This window comes from Neopsephotus bourkii, unplaced genomic scaffold, assembly GCF_033783945.1.
Source record: "Neopsephotus bourkii isolate Nb327-2 ecotype Australia unplaced genomic scaffold, CSIRO-AGI_Nbou_v1 NB_318, whole genome shotgun sequence".
In the NCBI taxonomy this organism is placed as follows: domain Eukaryota; kingdom Metazoa; phylum Chordata; class Aves; order Psittaciformes; family Psittacidae; genus Neopsephotus; species Neopsephotus bourkii.
In genome coordinates this window covers 8,473,081-8,494,167 of record NW_026900826.1, presented here as the reverse complement: position 1 = coordinate 8,494,167, position 21,087 = coordinate 8,473,081, and the positions used below count along the sequence as shown (strand labels likewise).

Sequence of the window (21,087 nt, the reverse complement as noted above, 5' to 3'; positions counted from 1 at the left end):
TTAGCAACCAGCGCTGAAAAGTTGGGTGAAAGGATCTCTTGTGAACTTCACTCATCATTTTAGACGGTTTGTCACTGTATCAAAGTAAATTAACACATTAACAGGTAAGATACACAAATACATGGCAATGTTTCCAAGAGCATGGTCTTTAGGGCTCATTTCCTACAGAAGTCTATGTGAGCTCTGCAATGATCTTACAGAAGAGTTTTGGTCAGTTTTGGAAAGCTCTTACTCATTTGGGAACAGGTAAATTCTGCACCCAGCTGGGACAGGGACAGGTTCTTGCAATATGGTCCTCAAGGGGCCCCTCATAGGAGCTGCAGATCCACATCAGTCCAGACTACTTAATTTCACTGCGTTTTTATACATTAGCCTAACAGTACAAAAGAGCCTGAAAGCGCACGTGTTAACAGTACACCCCATGGAGACAGATGGCACACATGCCTGTTTGACACACACAGGAAGTGAACGTGGCGAGAAACAAATCACAGGAGAGCAAAATTTAAAAAATGTCCTAAAATGTGCATTTTATTCCATATCATTATACAATGTTTACATACAGGTATACTTTTAAAACTGCTCAAAGAAAGTGTGAAAAAAAGTGAGGCGAATATCGGTTTATAAAGTCCTCCCCCTCCCCAAAATACACACAAATAAAATACATTTTTGAAACAATCTTTTCCAAATTGATGGTTTCCCCTGAATTTATTGAATCTTTCATTTCAACATGAAAAATACAATCGCATGAAAACTCAAGGTGAAATGCTGACCTACACTTCTGTATTGAGTTGCAAGAAGACAATATAAGAACTCTGGAAGCCTTCACTTGTCTCTGTTGCTTACATACCTTTGTGTTATTGAATCAGAAGGCACAGAAAGTCCAAATCCTCACAGATCAACAGAATTCTGACAAAAAATAAATTACTGTGCTGGACAACTCCTGACTTGTCTGATATCAAACAAAAGGCTTCAGTAGAACCTTTTGTTCAAAATAGCACCATTTCCACCTGATCTCTCTTGAACGTACATCATTCTTCTTGTCATAAACTGTAGTTGGCACTTGAGGAGGGACACTTTCTGCCACAGCCAGGATTCTTCAAAAGACTAAGCAGACTGAGCTGCTGAACTCTCTACAAAGTGTAGGTAACATTTTGGTTGGGAAATGGCACATTTAAACCATAATGTAGTATAGTTTAACCCGCATCTGGCTTGCCCATTTTGGTGTTTCCCTGACCCCTGCCTGATAATTTAGCAGATGTTCTTGTGACTGTGGTGAAAAAACAAACAAAAAAGAGACATTTATGGGGGTTCACGGCAAGCAGGTGTAAAAATAATAAATCATGTGGTTGCTGCTAAGAAGGTTTTCACATGTTGTTTAACTCCAGTAAAGTTTGATCCAGCATCTGATGCATACTAAGGTTTTCTTCTTTGGCATGCGCCACTTTCTCTGTTGTGGGATTAGAAAATCAAAACATGAATAGCAGTTCTTTGGAGGCACTGGTTCTCAGAACATGAAGGCATGCAATCCTCATCTCTACCGAAGGGTTTAGAAAGGCAAGAAATGTGCATGCTCATAAATACCCACATCCCCAGATAACACAACTAGAGAATTCTGAATTAATAAAAGGAAGGGCAAGTAATGCAAGTTTAGAACTGTTCACAGCTGCATTTGTTAAGAAAATGCACTGCCAACAGAGACACAATTCTTGCATGTTCTGGAAGCTGTTTGCTCATAGGAATGTGGGATGGAGAATCCCTTTTTTCCCCCCTTTTTAAGTAGGGCAATAAGAATGAAATTCTTTGCAGATCCACACTTAAAGCTTCATGTACCTCAGAGCTTGCAAAGAACAGACAAAATTAAAACTAATCTCTTCTAATCTCAGTGAAGTGACATTAAGAAATCTAGTCTAGAAAATAATTCAAATCCGAGTTAGTAGCTTTATGTCGCATGCACACTTTTTATAGGACAGTCATTTAACACACTTATTTGATACAATAAATGAGCACAATGTTCTAGATATGCATCCTACCAGAATCCAGTAATAGTAGCCTCAGACTAATGCAAGCATACCTTCAAACTGACCAAGGATTTGCAGATGGAGCTCCCATTCCTAGGGTTTTTGTTGTTGTTTGTTTGTTTGGGTGTTTTTGTTTGGTTTTTTAAGTCAATACCAGCCCAATTCATAATAATGCAAAATTATTGCATCAAAGTCTCCAGATAGCAAACCAGCCATAAGTATCCTTTATGTTCTTCTGAAATAGGGAAATGTGAATCCCGGTGAACATTTTTCTTTCATCCATGTTCTAGTAAAAATCTTAATGCCAATTCATGATGTCAGGTAAACTGAGTGCCCCTCCACATGGAAGGCTGTTACGTTTTGGATACTGTTAGCTGAATACTGTAGCTGTTTAATGAAGTGGAAAGAAGCTATTACACAGCCAAAGAGCTTACTGCTCCTCCAAATAGGTGTGCATACAGATAATGAAAAGGCTCATCCAGAAGCAGCATTTTCATGTTTCCAAAAGAAACTGAGAATTTCATCCATTAATTTACCACAGAATCAACAGCCTGTAAAAAATCAACTTCTACGTTTCTTGCTTATTTCTATATTTCATTCTCAAGTGATTCATTCTTAAGGAAATTTGGAAGAAGCAGTTTTAAAACAAGTTAACAGTATAGTCACACTAAAGTTTAATCCTCATTCAATGCCAGCTTTAGTTCATTAGTTAGGCGACTGTTTTGCTCAAGTTGCTGGTAGAGTTGGTCTGTACAGGCAGCAAGCAGGTTAGAAGGGAAAAAAGAGGCAGAATGAAGACAGATTAGACAGAGAAAACAGTTAAATAAGAGTTAATAAAGAAACTGGTCACACCACAGACAGTTCAGTAACACACAGAGAAACATTTTACCTTTGTTTCTAGATCTCTAGTAATTAAGGAGCTACTCCAATGAACAGCTATTATAAGCTATGAAGAACTGTCTAAGACTCCTGTTGTGGGGAACAGCAGTGAGACAGGCGAGTGGGAATACAAACAGAAGAATTGCAGCTATATATTCCTCAAAGAACCAAGTCCTGCTTTAATCTTTACTTTCAGTGTGTGGAAGATTTGTTTTCTGAGTGCCATTTTTCTTTGTTAATTATTTAAGACCTATTAAGATGAGGGAGAACCTCATCTGTCAGTGGAGGAAAAACAACTGTCACAACCAGGGCAAGTAAACAGCAGGAGAGATGCTAGCAGCCACCTACCACTAGGTCTGACTCAGCTCCCGCCCTTCCCTGAGGAATCTAACAGCTGAAATGACACTTTTAGTACGGAAGCATACTTCTGTTATTTGTATCAACACACTTTGATACCTTTAAACTGTACGGTTGTACTTTGCAAGAAAACAAACCCAGACATTCAGTGAAAATGAAATGGAAGCATGAAAACCTGTGTTGCTCAAATACAGCAGAGAGGACAGTTCACATTCAAAGAGAACAATCACAGCTATGTTGTGACAGTGCATTTAGTGAGAGTTGATCTGCAGGGTGAAAGAACATTCCATGATGCTTTATGGCTGTCTTGTTTTATCAAACTGTCTGTTTTCTTCTCAAGAGTCTAGATTCAAACTGCACTCCTGACCTCATGATTCCAGCTTGTTCCCCTACAGGAAATGACTGTTTCTGATTCTTTTCCACAAGCTTCCTAACAGCTTCCACTGAAATCCTCTTCCCCTGGAGGCTCTGGACAGAGCAAAGCTGTGCAGTGAGCTGGTCTGTAGGTCATACTTGTGCAGTGAGTGGCAGCTCCTCACAGCGTCTTCCCCAGCCCAAACGCCAACAGCCAAATCAGTAAAACCAGGGCACAATTCAGAGCTCTGATGCTGGACTGGTAACAACCAGGTCTTGTCCCTCTTACCAAGACAATGGCACATATATGTGGAAATATTATCAAAACCTCAGAGTAACTAAAATTTCACTTTGGCAAAGTGCATTTAGTTGTTATTCAAACACAACAACATAATTTGAACTAAGAACTTGATGCTTACCTTCATTACAGAAAACTCTCTGGGCCAGAGACTTACAGTACTTCTCCATGTACAAGATGAAAATCATGGAAAGCATTACCAAGTGTACAGTCAGCCCTTGCCTGCCCACAGGCAGTATGCCTGTATTGTGCTTTACCACAGAGGTAGAGCCAAGGGCTGACTCTGTCAGCAGCTACCTTAGGCCAAGCAGGGAGTTCAGGCTCTGGTGCAGGCCCAGTGAGGCTCAGCTCAGCTCAGCACAGCAGAGCACCCAGGCAAACGAGACATCAGAGCCAGCCTAGAGCTCCTGTCAACAAGGCTCATGCACATGGCCAGACCCTGTGGGATGTACAGCAGAATGCACAGGTCAAGTCCGACCATGACAAAAAGCATTGAAATACCCCAACAGTGGAGTCAAGGTGAGTGGAGCAGGGCCAGCTAGGAATTCTGTATACAGCTACCTGGGTATCTGCACTGCATTGCCCATTTCCAGTACTCTGTCCAGCAATGCATCACCCTAGAGTGCAGAGAGCTGATAAAGTGTGTTTGAAGGAAAAAAGATTTAAATATTGATGTTCTAAATTACTGTGTTAAAAATTACCAGGTTCCTACACTGGATTTTGCTTTTTTTACTTCTCTTAAGAAACAATGACATTGCAATGTACTGCCAATACAATAAACCAAAACACAATAGATTGAGGGGTCTGAGTTGCTGTGTAAGTTACTCTGGCTCAGCTGACAAGTGATAGCTGACCGTTACACTTTTGAAGCTACCCATGTTAGCTTCAGCCATTTTACGAATGCTCATCCCAGTCTATCTGGTTAACCTTCATATCAGACATTTTACTTCTCAGTTGCAACACACATGGTTTACACACCCACTTACTGCATCTCAATTGATGACTATTAAGTTATTGAACCTTATTATCCAGACTACCTATGACTGCAGATAAATATCCTGTAGTTGGGCTTCTCCCCACTGCCAATAAAATAAGGACATGTATCATGGCATCAAAAACTGGGATGAGACAAAGTTAACTGAGAATGGTGGGGGTAGGACAATGCACCCAGTTGCAAGCCTTACTTAGAGGGGAGTTAATCTAACCTAAACTGCACTGCTGAATAATCTTGAGGTTTAACAGAAAGACACAGTCACATTATTCTACAACCTAAAAACAAAAAGTCAGCTACACTACAATGAGTTTACTTAGCTGTGGTGACTTCAGAACTTGAGCAATATATACAGTGACAGGCATGATCGGAAATCAATCCAGTTTAAACCGATTCGCTTCAATGTGAATTGGAAAATAACTTCCCTCATTGTAAGAAAATTAAATTAGAACAGCACAATTAACTCTGTACTTGCAAATAACAGTCAAAAAAGCAAGGTGCCAGTAGTTAATGCCCCATCTTTAATTAGGGACCATTGAATCAGCTCAGAGCCAATGTTCAGGCTTTCAAACAAATCTGCGTATTTCACTTTGCAGCAGAATTATTCCATTATTAATGATGACAGTTTTCCTACTCTGGTTCTGAAACATTTCTCCTGAGCCTGTAATTCAAACTCACAGAGCTAAGCGTGAGAGTGGAAAAACACTGAAATCTCCCTGCTGAACTTCCAACCACGGCTGAAGTCTCATGCCACTCAAGGGAAGTAAAAAAGAAACAAAAAAAGTTAGCAAGCAATGTCTTTGCGGAACAACGGAGGTGTGAAAGAGGGTAAAATGTTCTTGCAAGACACTGAAAGGGCTATTTGGGGGTAAAAAAAAACCCATTTTTTTTATACTGCTCCTTTAAATGTGTCTCAAACATTTAAGTTGTCTCACACATTTATAAAGACAGGAAGTCTTCAGCATCAAGCTAGGAGAAAAATTTCAGACTTTGAAGTGAAAAATCTGGTGCCAAGAACACATCTGCTCTGCAGCCACACTCCCATGACCAAGTGACCCCAAGGGAGCAGCGTCCATGCAGATTTTGGCCTAACAATAATGGCTGAAAAAATTCCCATTACGTCTATTTGTCGTTTTATCTACATCAGATTTTGAAAAAGACTGAGAACATAACTGGTCAGTTCTGACCTCCAAATTCCTCCAATTCTCATCCCATAAACTACTCGCACTGGCTTTCCATTGTCAACATCCAGGCAAAAGTGTTTGCAGAAAGAAAACGGAAACACCAAAAAAAATGTAAACCCTAATGGCAAAAAAGCACAAATTTTTATTAATAACTGAAACAGTTATTTAAATAAATAAAAGGCAAGGGAATAGCAAAGGGAATACAGCTGGGATGTTTATTTTACATTGAGAGATGTAGAGTTTCTGTACAGCAGAGCACAAACAGAGCATGTTCTGAGACAGGTGCTAGAGAAATAGAGCCAACTAAGCTAGAAGACAGGACAATGAACCCATGAAACATCCAAAGCTTGGAAAGATGTTTTATCCAACCCGATGAAGATGTCTTTGCAGAAGTGAAGCAAAGAAAATTATCTGCATGAAAAGAAAAAGTGAAATAAGGTAGGAAATAAAAAAGGTGCAGTAAAGACTCCCAAAAAAGCAGTAACAGCACAGCAGAGCCCAGCATGCCAAGATGACTACTAGGGAAACACCACACCATGCTAGGATTGGAATGTTACAGTCACATCCTCATGTACCAGCAGAGTACGTTTTAAAGTCTGTTTTCCATTTAGAAAGATCCCAAATTGAATAAATACTGTAATCTCTGTGCACAGAGGAGGAAGAAAGAAATCCATTTGCTTGAGAAGCCACGGAAAAAAAGCGTATTTTGGGGAGAGGGAGGGGGATTTTAAAAAAAAAACCCTAAAAATAAATCAAAGCATACAATGTTAGAGGCCCTACTAACAAGCTGGGAGAGAGAAGGAGGGAAGTAATGAATGGATACAGGGATGAAAAAAGCAAAAGAAAAAGCATCTAAAATATGGGCGCATGCAAAATGCATTTTAAGTTCTAAGCAAAGCTTACGCCTTGCTGAAAGCATGCTGGCTTCCAAAAGAAATGCTGGGACTAAACATTGCCCCTCACAAGCACCTGAGAGCCACAACTCTTCCTCTTTCCCATGTCAACCCTACAGCGGTTGTGCAACTGGAAGGTATGAGCATGGGAAGGTGGATTTAGCATAGCTGACCTCTGTTCAGAGCTTTTGGCTTACAGAAGGGGAGTCAGTTTGTATTAAACACTGCACGGACCAGTTGCAGCTTACAACTGCTTTCCTGCTGCCTAATACACTATTTTCTCCTTATGACTGAAGTTGATACTACCACATTTTCAGTATATGCAAAATACACCTACCACTACATGCAGAAGCAACCTACAATTCAAATGTCACTTTGAGATGGTTTAAATGACAAAGTGTTTTAAATCAATTTCTACACTTGGAATTTAGTGATAACAGCTGAAATTTTCAGAGCAGTTAAGGAAATTTAGCTAAACCCTTTCCACTGTCATTGATAGAGCTGATACACTGATACCGATACAGCTAAATCTAAACTTCTTTGAAACTTGTGTAGGAACTTTGCCAGAAAAAAACTGTGACTTCAGAAAAACACACTCTGCAACAAGTATAGAGGCAGTTTTCTTTGGTAAACTGAATGTGATGGGCCTGGGAAGCAGTGCTTGAACAGAGGTGAACTGAAAGGATAAATGCAGAGCTACAAACAAAGGGCAACTACAAGACACAAGGGTTCCAGATATGGAATGAAAGAGTAAACACCACAAGCTTATCAGGCAGCTTACAAAATCACCATGAGTATTTACCAGGCTCTGCACAAAACTCACCCACACTCTGCCACGGTAAAGATATTGTTCATGGTATTTTGTACACCTAGTCTCATTAAAAGAATGCATCTCCCACTACACAGGGAGTAAAATTTCACAAGGCTGGAACTGCACAGTCAATGAGGGCAGGGAAGCAGGTGCAGGCACAAGCTGGGAAGACATTTACATGGAAGTCATATCGTTGAGAGCGTGGTCCAGCTCCTCACTGATGGCTTTGTACTTCAGTTTCTGAGCATATAGCTCATCTAACATTCCCCCAGGGGAAGGCAGAGGTGTGCAAGGAAAGGTAGCGTGATCACAGGATGGAAGGTGGAGGTGGTGGCATGGGATACCATCCAGAGGCCGTAGGGAAGGGGAAGAGCAAACAGAAAGAGGTGTTGCAACAGACAAAACAAAAATCACAGCATTAGAGAACAATAAAGAAATCACTACTGTAGAGTTTTATGTGACAAGTTCATTAACTGCACTGCCGGTGGGGCAACCTGCGATACAGAGAAAACCAAGGCAAGAAAGCGTACAAGGGGAGCAAAATCCATGTTTTACTGCCCTGGATTTTTGTTTTAACACACATTAGGAGGGCACACAGGAGCTCGGGAGAAAAGATAAAAAATGGGCCCCGAAAAGGACACTACCATTTATTTTCCACCATGTTTTGTTGGGCTTTTTTAAACCACTCTGGTTTGTAAAATGTCATAATCTCAGTTTCTTACAGCAATTTCTGTTCCTTCTGAACACTTAAGATTTCTTCCCTTGCCTCCTTCCTGAGTCACCGATCATTATTTTTCAGCAGCTACCTAGATATTTCATACCCTTTATTAGAAGTCAGCCTGCCACATCAAGCAATCAAGCTTCTTGAAATCCTAGACTTAGTGTAATGCATCTAAATAGTAAACTCCAAATAATTTTTAATTATGAAGCACATTCTACTATTCTATTGCAGTTCTGAAATATTTATCAAAACCCTAAACCTCCCTGAAGTTAAAAAACTTGTCCTTCTGATTATGTATACAGCCTATTAGTTTTACTGAAAACCAGCAATGGGTCTACGTCACAAAATGCCTGCCCTGACCCACAATTTATCACAGAAATAAATCGGGTTAGCTTACCACATTCCCAATTGTTACACATAACTCAGCTCTTCAGTAAGATAATAACAATACTTATCTTCTCATTTACCCTATACATTTATATATCTCCAAGTAGAAGACTATAAAGTAAAAAAATGAAAGGAGTCTTGAGAACATGAGAGAAAAAGGAACAGGCAAGAGCAAAACACTTCACCTGAAGCATCTGAGTGATCAATACATTTCAGTCAGAACCATTTTGCCTATTTTACTCTTAGGCAGACTCATTTATATAAGCAAGACAAGTTAAATGAGTTGGGTACTGAAAAAACCCAACAAAACAAAACCAAGAGAAGAATAAGAGATCTGTATTTCTATAATAACTGAGAAAAACCAAAAACTCCATACCTTCTAGATCATCAATGCTCTTCTCCAGCTTGGTTACTGACCTCTCAGCAAATTCAGCACGGGTCTCAGCCTGAAGTCAAGACAAATACAGGCTACTTTAGTCTTCTACACACAGTAATTATGAATAGAGGAGCAACAATTCAAATGAGGAAAAAAATGCAATGAAAGGAGGCAAACAATAAGGTGATACTAATCTTTACATGAAATAAAACACTAAACTGTCTCTAAATTACATGTTCATCCTTAAAGCATCAAAGTAGTCTTTATAGTAAAAGAATCAAAGTTACACTGGAAGATCTGTTATAAAGAACAGCTCTGATTTTACCTCCTTCAGTTTGTCAGTCAGGACTTTAATCTCCTCCTCATATTTGTCTTCTTTCTGTGAGTACTGTAATTAGAAAGAGAATCACTGATTTTAGACGAAGTATTCTATATATACACCACAAAATGCCACTTTCAAGACTTTCTTGTATAGATCAACTGCATACAAGAAATTAATATGGGGATAACTAAATTAATTCCACTTACCAGACTATGATAATACACAGTTTATAAACTTCTCATGAGTTATTTTCCAGTGCTACAGGGTAGAAACTCTCAAGTACAGTTTTAAAGAGGAGTGGGATTTGGAGAAGTTTAATGTTAGCACACGAGTGCCATTTTAAAAGACATTCCATAAGTAATATTTAAGCCTGTCAGACTGCTTAACAGAAGATGTGGTCAAATATACTGACCTATTTGAACCAGAAGGAATGCTAGGTTCCACTAAATCCAAATACTTGACAACAGCCTTGCTGAAATGCTGCCAAGTGATCAGCATATAAAGAAAAATCCTCTGGCCAATCCAGATGACAGTGTAAGGGACACATTCTCACACAAGTCTCTAGCCTACCTTCTCAGCCTGAGCCTCCAGCGACTTCAGGTTGTTGGTCACAGTTTTCAACTCCTCTTCAAGCTCAGCACATTTGCTGTTATTTCGGAAGGAGGGCAGGAAAGGGGCGGATGGAAGATTCAGTCAAGCAAAAGAAACAGGAGAAAACAGGGGGAAAAGATAGAGAAAAATGAAAACAATTAAAGAGCAAAAGAACGGCCTCAAAAGCAGCTGAATCCATCACAGACTGAAAGCAACTCTTTGCGATGCCAAATTCCATTTCAAGTGTACATTAAGACAACAACCAGACAATTATCTATAGCATTTGGCTTACACAGAAATGTTTACACAGCCTTTACACGTGAGACAGTTCAGCTTCTTTTTGGCTGCATAAGAGATCAGTTTTAAAGGTAAAAATGAATAAATAAACAAAAAAGAGACCAAAGAAAATCACCAAAGCAAGATGCAAGGAAAGTAAAGAGTGTAGCAAGGACTAATTTGTTACTACTGAGTGAACTAATCGGCTATGGAAGCTGAAAGACCTTGGGTTGCAGTTAAACCTAGAAACTGTTCATTAGTATCAGTACCTTATCCTCTGCAGCCATTAATGCTTTCAAGGTTTGATCCATTATTCTTAACTGTTCTTCCAGCTGTCGGACTTGGCTGTTAGTGAACACATGAAATGCACAAAAGCCATTCACAAAATCAGTGTGCAGGTACAGCATGCAGTGACAAAACACACGCGCACACACAGGTATGAACACGTTTACTTTGGCGTTGACCATTTATGAGCAAAATATAGCTTTGAGCTGAACAAACGGTGAACTGCCACTGTTTCATGCTGTTACAGTTGTCTTGTAGCACCTCACACACATCTTGGGGCAGTTCAGCACTTACCTTTCTGATAGTTCAGCACGCTCCTCAGCCCGCTCCAGGTCACTCTCAATGATCACAAGCTTACGAGCCACCTACAGGAAAAGGCAAATGACAGTCAGGGATGTCACATTGCTGCAGCACACCTCACCAGTTTCTACACCTACAAAGCAGGGAGTTGGGCGTCTTCCCATTTTTTGATCAACAGGCAAGGAAAAGCTGGGGAGGTGAAGCGGGAGAATTACAGGCACAGCTTAAAGTGCTTCAGAAACAAGATGACCTGCACTCAAAAACTGACCTCTTCATACTTGCGGTCAGCCTCTTCAGCAATGTGCTTAGCCTCTTTAAGCTGGATCTCTTGGATTTCCATCTTCTCTTCATCCTTTTGGGCTCTATTTTCAATGACCTTCATTCCTCTGAAAGATGTGACAAATGGGAAATACAAGGTTCAGGACTTGCCAGTTTATCTCCAGCTCTACTATGAATGGAATGTGACTTTCAGATGAATGAAGCACATCAGACATTTGATGCTTTGACTATAAGATACAGTTCTATGCATCACACTACAGAATTTCAAAGGAGAGAAGCACGTCTTCAAAAGACAGAATGAAATTAATTTCGCTCTTACCACAGTTCAGCTGTATTATCCTTTTTTGTTTTAAACTGAAGGAAAACTGATCTATACGGTAAATAAAGGGTCTGGCTTCTAAAGACCTAATAAGATGACTAAAGACATCTGTGCTTTTACACTCACCATGAAACAGCATGTTACAACCCCTGCAGGACTGACAGGCATTATGTTTATACAACAAACAGATTCCTGTGAGTTTTGCCTTGTCAGAGCCCTAGAGCACTGAAGCTCTCTGTGCTCTGCATAAGAAAAGTTTAACTCCTTCACAACAGAAAACACTGCTTATTGCCCCTTCCATGCACATTTGTCCCCGATGCTCTTAACTATTTCACAATGCAGACTCAGGCACTTTAGCTTTTCAATAGGCTGCACTGTTCGTGAGATAGAAATACGTGTGCAGAATACACAGAATCACAGACTCATATGGGTTAGAAGGGACCTTAAAGCTCATCCATTTCCAACCCCTGCCATGGGCAGGGACACCTTCCACTAGAGCAGCTTGCTCTGAGCCCCATCCAACCTGGCCTTGAACACTGCCAGGGATGGGGCAGTCACAGCTTCTCTGGGCACCCTGTGCCAGCACCTCAGCACCCTCTCAGGGAAGAATTTGTTCCTAATGTCTGATCTAAATTTCCCCTCTGTCAGTTTAAAACTATTCCCCCTTGTCCTGTTACTATGTGCCCTCGTAAAAAGTCCCTCTCCAGCTTTCTTGTGGCCCCTTTAGAGGCACTGAAAGGTCCTCTAAGGTTTCCCTGGAGTCTTCTCCAGACTAAACAAGCCCTGCTCTCTCAGCCTGTCTCCACCGCAGAGGTGCTCTAGCTCACAGAGCATCTTCACGGCCTCCTCTGGACTTGCTCAAGCAGGTCCTACAATAAGTAGGATTCTTTCACAATAAAAGGTACTATCACAGATATAAAATACTATTTGTAGAAGTAAAAGAGGTCTTCCAAAGCCACAAATATTGAGTTGCTAACTTACGTTAAGTACTTCTGGAAACCCCAGCCTAAACCTGAAGGAATTACCATGCTAAACCTTTGCTCACCTTCATGTACCAACCTTGCCAATGGGAAAACTGTGTGCCTCTTCCAGCACTTTGCTACTCTCTCCCTAAGATTTTCTACCCAGAGTGAAATCAAGAATTGCCCAACAGCACATCACATCACCCTCAGGAGGCTGTCATCCCAACAGAGAAGTCTGGGCTGGGCCAAGTAGTTTTCCCAGGATGTAGCAGGATATATCAAAAGCCCTACCCCACTTAAATCTTTACAACTTTGACAGGAAAAGAATTCAAGCCTACAACTTTTTGGACATCCCTACTGACAAGCTTTAACCAAAGTCCATGTAGGGAAGAGTGGATTACACATACTTGGAGACATAGGAGTGGTTTAATTTATTTCCCTAACCCACACCCTGGCAATTATCATCTTTATCATGAGGGTAACCATCCATTCAATAGTGGCCCCACCCACCTTTCACTCTCATCGGCAGCCTTCTCAGCCTCCTCCAGCTTCTGCAGGGCAGTAGCCAAGCGCTCCTGAGCCCGATCCAACTCTTCCTCAACCAGCTGGATGCGTCTGTTCAGAGAAGCTACATCGCTCTCAGCCTAAGCACAGGAAGAACAGAAATTAATTCATAATAAGGCACATCACCTCTTGTAAAAGATTATCACACATACTTGCCAGCACCATTTAACAGTAGCATTCAGTAGTTTCTGACTTCATCCACTAAAAAGCCCATACAGAAGTGGACACACCCTCATTGAATCGTGAAGCTATTACTTTAACAGAGGAAAAAGTGATTAATGCTTCCTCTACATGAAGCACATTAAGGAGTTTACAATTTGTACCAGAAAGAACTGCACTGGAAGAATTAGGTTTCATTTCCCAAACATTTTCTGTTACTGTATTTGCAGACATTAACAGTTCGTGCCCCCCTGCCTTTTTCTCAGTCAAATCAACCCAAACTAGTTACTCAATTATTCTGTGTTATCCCAAATCCTTTATTTATGACCTCTTGCCATATTTTAAGAACTGCTGCAGTATTTCCTTGAGTTCCATAAGAAAGGCTCAGAATAAATATCAAAAATACACCTACATTGATACTTGCAATGAGAGAGCTAACACAGAGAGAGCAAGAGAACATGAAAGAAATGCCTGAATACCCCGAGTTCTTGTACAGGCAAGCTATGCAAGAGCTGACAGAGAATGCATCAGCAAAGGCTACATCTCAGAAGGGCCCTGGTGCAGGCAACAATCGCTTACAACATCTTTCTTCCCCACTGCCATTCTCAAGCTTCCCCCAGATTTGCCTCTCTTGCATTACCTGTTCATCTTCTGTATAACACTTGCAACCCATCTGTCCCTTATCATTACAAGCTTTTACTTCTAACCTTCTCAAATGTACATTTAAGTTGCAAAGTAAGTTCTGTTACAGCCTTCTCATAATAACCTCATTATTAAACCTTATTTTTCTCAAAAGGCTGTTAAGCACTAAATATATATATACAATAAGGTCTTTATTCTAGAAAGTTAATTACTTCCAAGAATAAGTTACTTTTAATTACTACTGAAAACCATCTTGCTATAGATAAGGAAGTACACATCTCAACTTCCTATGCTGTAAGGGTAGGGGGAACAATCCTCAAAACCAGAAACCAAAAGTATCAGTTTGGTATTTTTTCTTTAATTAAACATGTAAAGAACTGTTCTCTGTTGTTTTCACTTACCACAGGCAGCTGGATACAGTTGGCCACAACTAACATTTGTTGTAGGTAAAACAAGTAAAACTAACTTAGACACCAGATAAGTACAACAACCTTTGACATAATAGTCAACAGGGAAGCAAGTATGTATCTGAACATTAACGAGTATTGACAATGATCATGCAGATCCTTCGAGACCCACCTTAACATGAATATAAAATCTTTGGCTGTGTAATCAAGCAGTAGGACCCCAAGCCTGTATTTCCAGACTTTTGGCTTCAAATAGTAAGAATCTGAACATCCTCATTTGAGAAATAAAACAACCTCTCACAAATGTTACCCTTGGGAAATATGTAATGTTACAAGTTAATTATTATCATGTCAAGACTCCTCATCATGATAAGAGCATACAGTATGCTCAGAAAACACTGGGTGACTAAAGTTCAAACTTCCTGCTCTCAGTCAGGGTTTACCAACCAGCCTTATATGGCCCAAGCTGTTCCCCTGCAAAGCAGGACTTCTCTCCTTATTTGGTTAGAAAGGAAAAAAAACACAGTGACATTATGGGGCACTCCCACAGCCAACAGACAAACACAATCCTCTGCGCTTTTGCCATAGCACTTATACACCACATATTTCCACAATGAGCGATGACAAGGACAAATTACCATTGGGTGTTAATGATTACTGGTGTAACAGAGATTCTGTTCCCCAGGAGGAGGAAGAAAAATGCACTCTGAAAACGGGATTATCAATAGCCCCTCGAGACACATAACACTCAAACCAGGAGAGATTCTTTTCTAAGGCAAAGGCTGCTAATCAGAGCCTTGGAACGTTTAACAATCTGGTTTAACAATCAAACACTGTAAACTGGGATAGGTTTTGGCCACAGCTTTAGCTTTTTCATTGTTTGTGTATGCGTACCTTGCACAGGAAGAAAGAAAAAACCAAAAAAAACACAGGACAACCGTAGCTGGTCACATGCTACACGTGTAAGGCACTACACTAAGGGAAGGGTCAGATTCACACCTCAGCTTGCCTGCTGCTATGTTCTCAAAGTCCCCCTTCCTCAAGCACACAGGAATACAGCTGCACACAAGACACAAATCAGTACACAGCTAACACTGTAAAAGACGTACAGGTCTGCAGGTGCCTGTGAGTTCAGTTTTCTGCCTCTACTCACCCCAGCACTGACCCTGCAAACAAAACCTTGAATACAGTGTAAATGTGCTCTACAGAACTTCACATCATCCACATAAACCAACTTCGGGGAGGAGACAAACATTAACCTTTAGGATCCTAAGTCTTATAGCAACATGGCTGAGCTCTAACAAGATGACTTCACCAGAAGGCTGTAAGGCTGTAATCACTTCTCCAGCAATACTCCGTCTGACACAAAAGCTTCCCATTTTAGTGGAAATTCCTTAATATATGGTTTAGAACAATATATGCTACTGAAAGCAGGAAAATCAGTGTCCTTTACTACACGAGTAGGGATTTTTTGTTTTTTTAAGACAGAAACCCTTATGAAACAAGTTCATGACTGTGACATGATCCCTCACTGGAAAAAAATGAGCTATGTGAAGTGATCTGCAAGAATGCTGCAGTTACACAAGTGCAAGAGGCCATATTTTGCTTTTTGGGAAGATCACCTGCAAGTAATGAGAAGGCTCTTCCTCTGAACTTGCTGTCCAGAACATGCAGAAAGCCCCTTATTATAAGAAAACCTAATAGTCACTAGTTTTTCTACTGTAACAAACTACACGAATAATAAATATATTTTGCATCACTTTTACACAACCACTGAAGACACCAAAACCACCACAAAGAACACTGTACATTTTATGGCAGTAAACATTAAGTTATGGCTGGTAGAACTGCCCAAGGTCAGGGGGAAGGCCAACAGCAGCACTATCATGTTTTGCTGTAACTGCCTCCCACAACTACTTTTTCTGTGCTGACCATACCTGCTCTTGTCTCTGCCTGAAACCGTACCCACTCCTCCTTTTCCATCTTAGCCAGGGGTTTTGACTACTTAAACATAATACAGATAGCCACTGACAGGGACCATACTGTGGCGTTTTCTGTGGGCAAGTACCTGGACATGGCCATCTCAGGTTCAGCTTTAAGGACATAACTTCTTTACAGTTGGTGTGCTGACTTCTCACTATTGAACTCGTTTGGATGACGTAAGACGACAACTATCACTTAGGGGGGAGGGTATCACTAAAGCTTGCCGAGAACCTAACACAAAGCCCCGGTCTCAAACATCTCACCTAAGTTTAACCTCACACCAGCTTAGCATTTTGCTGTTGGCACCAGCAGACCTACTGCGGTCTAAGACACACATCGCAGCTTCACGTGTCCCCCGCACCGCTCGGGTTACCGGGCCGAAGAGCGCAGCACTGCGGCGGACACAGCAGTGACCCACCCTTACCTGCGGGGCCGGGACTGCCGCCGGGAGCCGCGGCCTCCTCCCGCCGCGCCGGCAGGTAACCATTTTGTCAGAAGCGGCGGCGCAGGGAGGAGCGGCCCGATCCGACCCGCCGACAAGAAAGCAGCGAGGGTCGGCCTCTCCCCGGCACCCCCACCCACCGGGCCGCGGTCCCCGAGCCCAGCCGGGCCGGCCCTACCTCCTCCCGCAAAGCCCGCTCCTGGTCCACCTCCCGCTGCAGCCGGCCCGCTCGCTCCTCGGCGGCGTCCGCCTGCTCCTGCAGGCTCCGGATCTTCCTCCTGACGGCCTCCAGCGAGCTCATCGCCGCCATACCCGCTCCTCACCCGGCCTGCGCCTGCAGCACCGCCTGCCTCAGCCCCGGAACTCCCCCCGCAACGCGCCGCAACGCACAGCGGGGCGGGGCTGCGGGCACGGAGCTGGGAGCGGCGCGGCGCACCGGCGGGGCGGGCAGGGAGGAGAGGAGGGCAGGGCCCCGCCGGGAGGGGGCTCCGCGGGGCCGGGCCAGGCTGGACCGGGCGGGACTGGCCTGCGCCGGGCGGTGGCCGCCGCCGCCAGGTGGGCGGGCTGGGGCGGCAGCGCCTCCTGGCGGCGCAGGGCGCGAGCTGCCGCGAGCCGCCTCGGGCGGGGGCCAGAGCCCGAGCCCGAGCCCGAGTTTCCCCGCCCCTGACCCGCTCCAGTGTGAGCAGCGGAGTGACACCAGCTCCTGGGACACGGGGTGTCCCGGATGAGCTGGCTCCAGGGCTCAGGGGATGCGCCCGGCTTTGGAGAGGTGAGGTGACTAATACCGGCGACGTGAGGTTTCCTCACCCCCACCGTGTAAGGCGAGTCCACCCCAGGAGCCAGCCCTCCCTGCCCTGCTCCTGTCTTTTTTCCTAAGGCTTGGGACTATCCAAACTAGTAGGGCAAATACTGGGTCAGCTGCAATGCCCTAGAGATACTCTGCATCGCCAACAAGAAAGACATCCTTAAAGCATCAGATGTATTGCATACATACCATTAAATACAGCATTTACCTCCACGAAAACAAGACAAACGCTTGCCTACCCTCCACCTGAGGGACAATTGCAAATACAATCGCCTTTAACTTGCTTCCAAATGCTGTTTCCCAGCAAAGGAAAATGGCATTGGGATTGGTCAGGAAGATCGTTCGTTTCAAAAAGGGGCTCTAGTAGGATTTCTCCTGCCTTCATCCTAGGCGAGCTATTTCCAAATAGTCTGCATACTTTTCCTTATAAGGAATATCTCCCCTGGATCTATACGCGGCTCCTTTGAACAAGTTAAATAAACGTCCTGCTAGGAAGCTGCCTCTCATCTATGCAGCCATACGCAGACAACGACAGACAATCTGATCCACATTTTACATAGAACCTCTAGCTCCTGTTCCTATGCATGCTTATGTTAAGTTCTTGAGTTCTCTTTCAAAGCTCTACAACTTAATTGCTACACTGAAGTTAAACTTTTTTATCTTTCATTGATTTTAGAAGTAAAATAAGATAAAAGCAGCTTGTCTTTCATGCAAAATTGGGGCTTGATACATTTCCCCTTCTAAAAGCATCCTTCCCCCCAAAATACTTTACTTGCTTCATCTGTGGCAACTCCTCTTTTTATTATAGCTTTGACATTAATTTCAAAGCTCAGTTACAGGAAAAGGACGGTCATCGCTTTGGAAATACTGTGCTTTCACCTAAGCCTGTAATTCAGAGCTGAGATTTACTTGGAGGGAACTGGATTGTACAGCAGCAGCCAGACAGCTGGACCTCAACAGTACAGACAAGAAACTCACATGGTTCCATGCATGCAATACATTAAATGCATGTCAGGGGCAGACAGGTGGGTGGGATGAAGGCCTGGGAGACGTACAGGCTCTTGCATTATTACCATATAAAGTGCTGAGCTATATATATCTCCTTGCACCCAGGGTCCCTGTCCCCTGAACAGCAAGCCTAGCAAGTATCAGCTTCTGGACAACTTTCTCTCACATGAGACTGAACTTCTCTTTGACAAGTGAAACAGTTCCAGCGATTTCCAGGTTAAAAGGAAACAAACAAACAAAGTAGGAGAGGATCTTTTATCTCAGGGACCAGTGAGTGAGCCAAACTCGTATCTAGCAGCAGGTCTAACATACGAGTGCCTAGAAACAGCTCAAGACAGAACTACCAGCCCTTGCTCTTCTGGATCTCCCTCTCCTGGACCTACTATTAAACGTCTGATTCTGCTTCACTATCCAGATTATGTTCTTCCAGCCTGAACCATTTTCCCCACCACATGAATGGACAATCCACCCTTTACTTTGACGTTTACAGTGGCAAGTACACATGAAAAGCACATATCGAGTGAGCAGAAACCCAACCAAATGCCTCTGATAGTGTGCAAACCTCATGCAAGGAGGCAGTGCTGTGTTTCCCACCTCCCTGCCCAGGAAGTGCCTGGACCCTGCCCTCAGCAAAGCTTTGGAGCACTGCTTGGTAGGAGTCCTGGCTGTCCTGTGTAGGAGTGTGTGGTTTCTGTATGGGGCAGGTGGTGAAAGGGATGGGGGTAACTTACATCTGTGGCCTTTTTGTCAGCCAGTTCCAACTTTTCCTGTGCATCTTTAAGGGACTCGGAGTATTTGTCCAGCTCATCCTCAGTGCCCTTCAGCTTCTTTTGCAGAGCCAACAGCTCGTCCTCCAGCTGTGATACGGGTGGAACGTGGTGGAAAGGGGAGGGCAGGCAGGAAAAGGTGCAGCAGGCAACGTGATCGTGCAAAGGGAGAAGTGCGAGTGCAGAAGAGACAGAAAGGGACAGACGGACAGAGAGAGAGAAGGAGACAGTTAGATTCTCTTTGCTTGTGGCAAGGGCACGATACCTTGGCAGCTTTCTCCTCTGCGGAGAGGAGACTATCCTCTGACTTGTGCAGCTCTTCCAGCACTTGGTCCCTTGCATCCTCCGTCACACGCAATTGCTTTTCCAATTGCACAATGTCATCCTCTAACTAGGTGCACAAGAGGAAATACAACGCACAAGCATGTTTCTCCCTGGGCTTAGAAAAGTGGGAAGTTTAAATCCCTCTCTCTTCCTCCCTCCTCCTCCAGGATCTTCCAGAAATGTGCAACCAATGTGTCTCCCTCCCCCAAATAAATAAAGCCCCAGGTGTAAAGGAGGGGGATTGGAGAAGACCAGGAAAATGGGATACACATCTGGGAAGGGGGGCAGCTGCAACAGGACAAGTCTGCTGGGTGGTGCTGGAGGGGGTGAACACAGCTTTAAGTGTCCTTTGCCCAAAGGCAGCACGTCTGCCCATTGCTAACACTGCTCGAAGAAGCCTCGGCAGCCCTGCCCCTATGACAAAGGCACAGGCCATGCGGCTGTCCCAGGGCTCTGCTTCTCAGCTAGGCTGCTGGGGCCTGGGGAGGAATCCCACCAGGTTGAAGCTCTGCCTTAGGTCAAGTTCTGCTAGTTCGGGGGGAAGGGAGCAGCGTACACCAAGGAACACGGGGAAAAAAGGAAAAAAAAATAATAAAACCAGGAGAGAGGAGTCGTCTGGAAAGACTTGTGCCCCGGCGGTTGGTGCAGACCTGCTTGCTTCTCTCCTCTGCTGCCTTCTTGTCTGCTTCGGCTTGCTCGGCTCTGTCCAAGGCGTTCTCCTTGTCCAGCTTCAGCATCTGCATCTTCTTCTTGATGGCATCCATGGCGGCGGTGGGCTACGGCGCGTCCCCGCGCGAACTGCACCAGAAAGCAGAACTTGGGGAGTTGCGGGACAGCCCCGATGGAGTCCGAGACCCTGGCGCGGCCCCGAGGCGGTGCGGGGCTGCTCTGAGATCCGAGCGGGACGGCGCCGGCGGAGTGCGGGCGGGCGGGCAGCTCCTCACAGATATGTACCTCCCCAGGGGGCCGACTGCATTCCTCAAGACATCCAATACTTTTTTGGAAAGGGTTGTTTTTTTTTCCTCCCCTCCCTCCTCCGTTCGTCCCTGCCCTTTCCCTCTCTCACTCCCTCTCCCTGCTTTTTTTTTGCGGGAGGCTCAGCGCTCCCATTCGCTGCTGCTTGCCATTTGACCGTAGATCTGACTATATATGGGACGCGATGGGCGCGGTGAGGCGGGGGAGTAGTTTGTTCCCGTGTCCAAATCGGCAGAGATGGGACGTTTCGCTGCTACTCCTGGGAAGGGTCAAAGAAAGGAAAAAGAGAAAAGGCAGGAGTGGGGGTGTCCGGGCGGCCCTAGCTCTGCTCTGGAGCCGTTCCCACTCGTGGAAGTCGATCTGTTTTGAAGCAGGATAGCGGAAGGGCAGAGAGGGTTAACTGGATTC

The 21,087-nt window shown here is 43.8% G+C and overlaps 1 protein-coding gene across 25 annotated transcripts; it reads right to left on the bottom strand.

The window, feature by feature from the left end:
• Positions 1-501: 501 nt before the first annotated feature.
• On the bottom strand, positions 502-20,688 carry TPM1 (tropomyosin 1). 25 transcript variants are annotated; one of them, XM_061347666.1, is made up of 10 exons: positions 20,355-20,676; positions 19,646-19,771; positions 19,345-19,470; positions 13,114-13,247; positions 11,312-11,429; positions 11,038-11,108; positions 10,162-10,237; positions 9,595-9,657; positions 9,270-9,339; positions 502-1,447 (listed from the first exon to the last, which is right to left on the bottom strand). In XM_061347666.1, exons 1-10 carry the CDS (start codon positions 20,466-20,468, stop codon positions 1,365-1,367), a joined length of 981 nt encoding a protein of 326 aa, XP_061203650.1. In that variant the 5' UTR covers positions 20,469-20,676; the 3' UTR covers positions 502-1,364. The 25 variants fall into 25 exon arrangements, 19 of the variants coding, with proteins under 19 accessions (XP_061203650.1, XP_061203640.1, XP_061203637.1 ...); XR_009724628.1 differs by lacking the exons at positions 502-1,447; positions 10,162-10,237; positions 19,345-19,470 and adding exons at positions 6,283-6,492; positions 7,798-8,042; positions 10,728-10,803 and having other exon boundaries at positions 20,355-20,684; XR_009724626.1 differs by lacking the exons at positions 502-1,447; positions 19,345-19,470 and adding exons at positions 6,283-6,492; positions 7,798-8,042 and having other exon boundaries at positions 20,355-20,675.
• Between the last annotated feature and the right edge of the window lie 399 nt (positions 20,689-21,087).

Bases quoted from the DNA above. Each gene is read 5' to 3' on its own strand.
- TPM1 (XM_061347666.1), bottom strand. From the start codon at position 20,468: ATGGATGCCATCAAGAAGAAGATGCAGATGCTGAAGCTGGACAAGGAG. The intron at 19,471-19,645 runs GTATCGTGCCCT...CCCGTATCACAG, and splicing joins CAGAGGAGAAAGCTGCCAAG to CTGGAGGACGAGCTGTTGGC. The intron at 10,238-11,037 runs GTAAGTGCTGAA...CCGAAATAACAG, and splicing joins CGTGCTGAACTATCAGAAAG to CAAATGTGCTGAGCTTGAAG.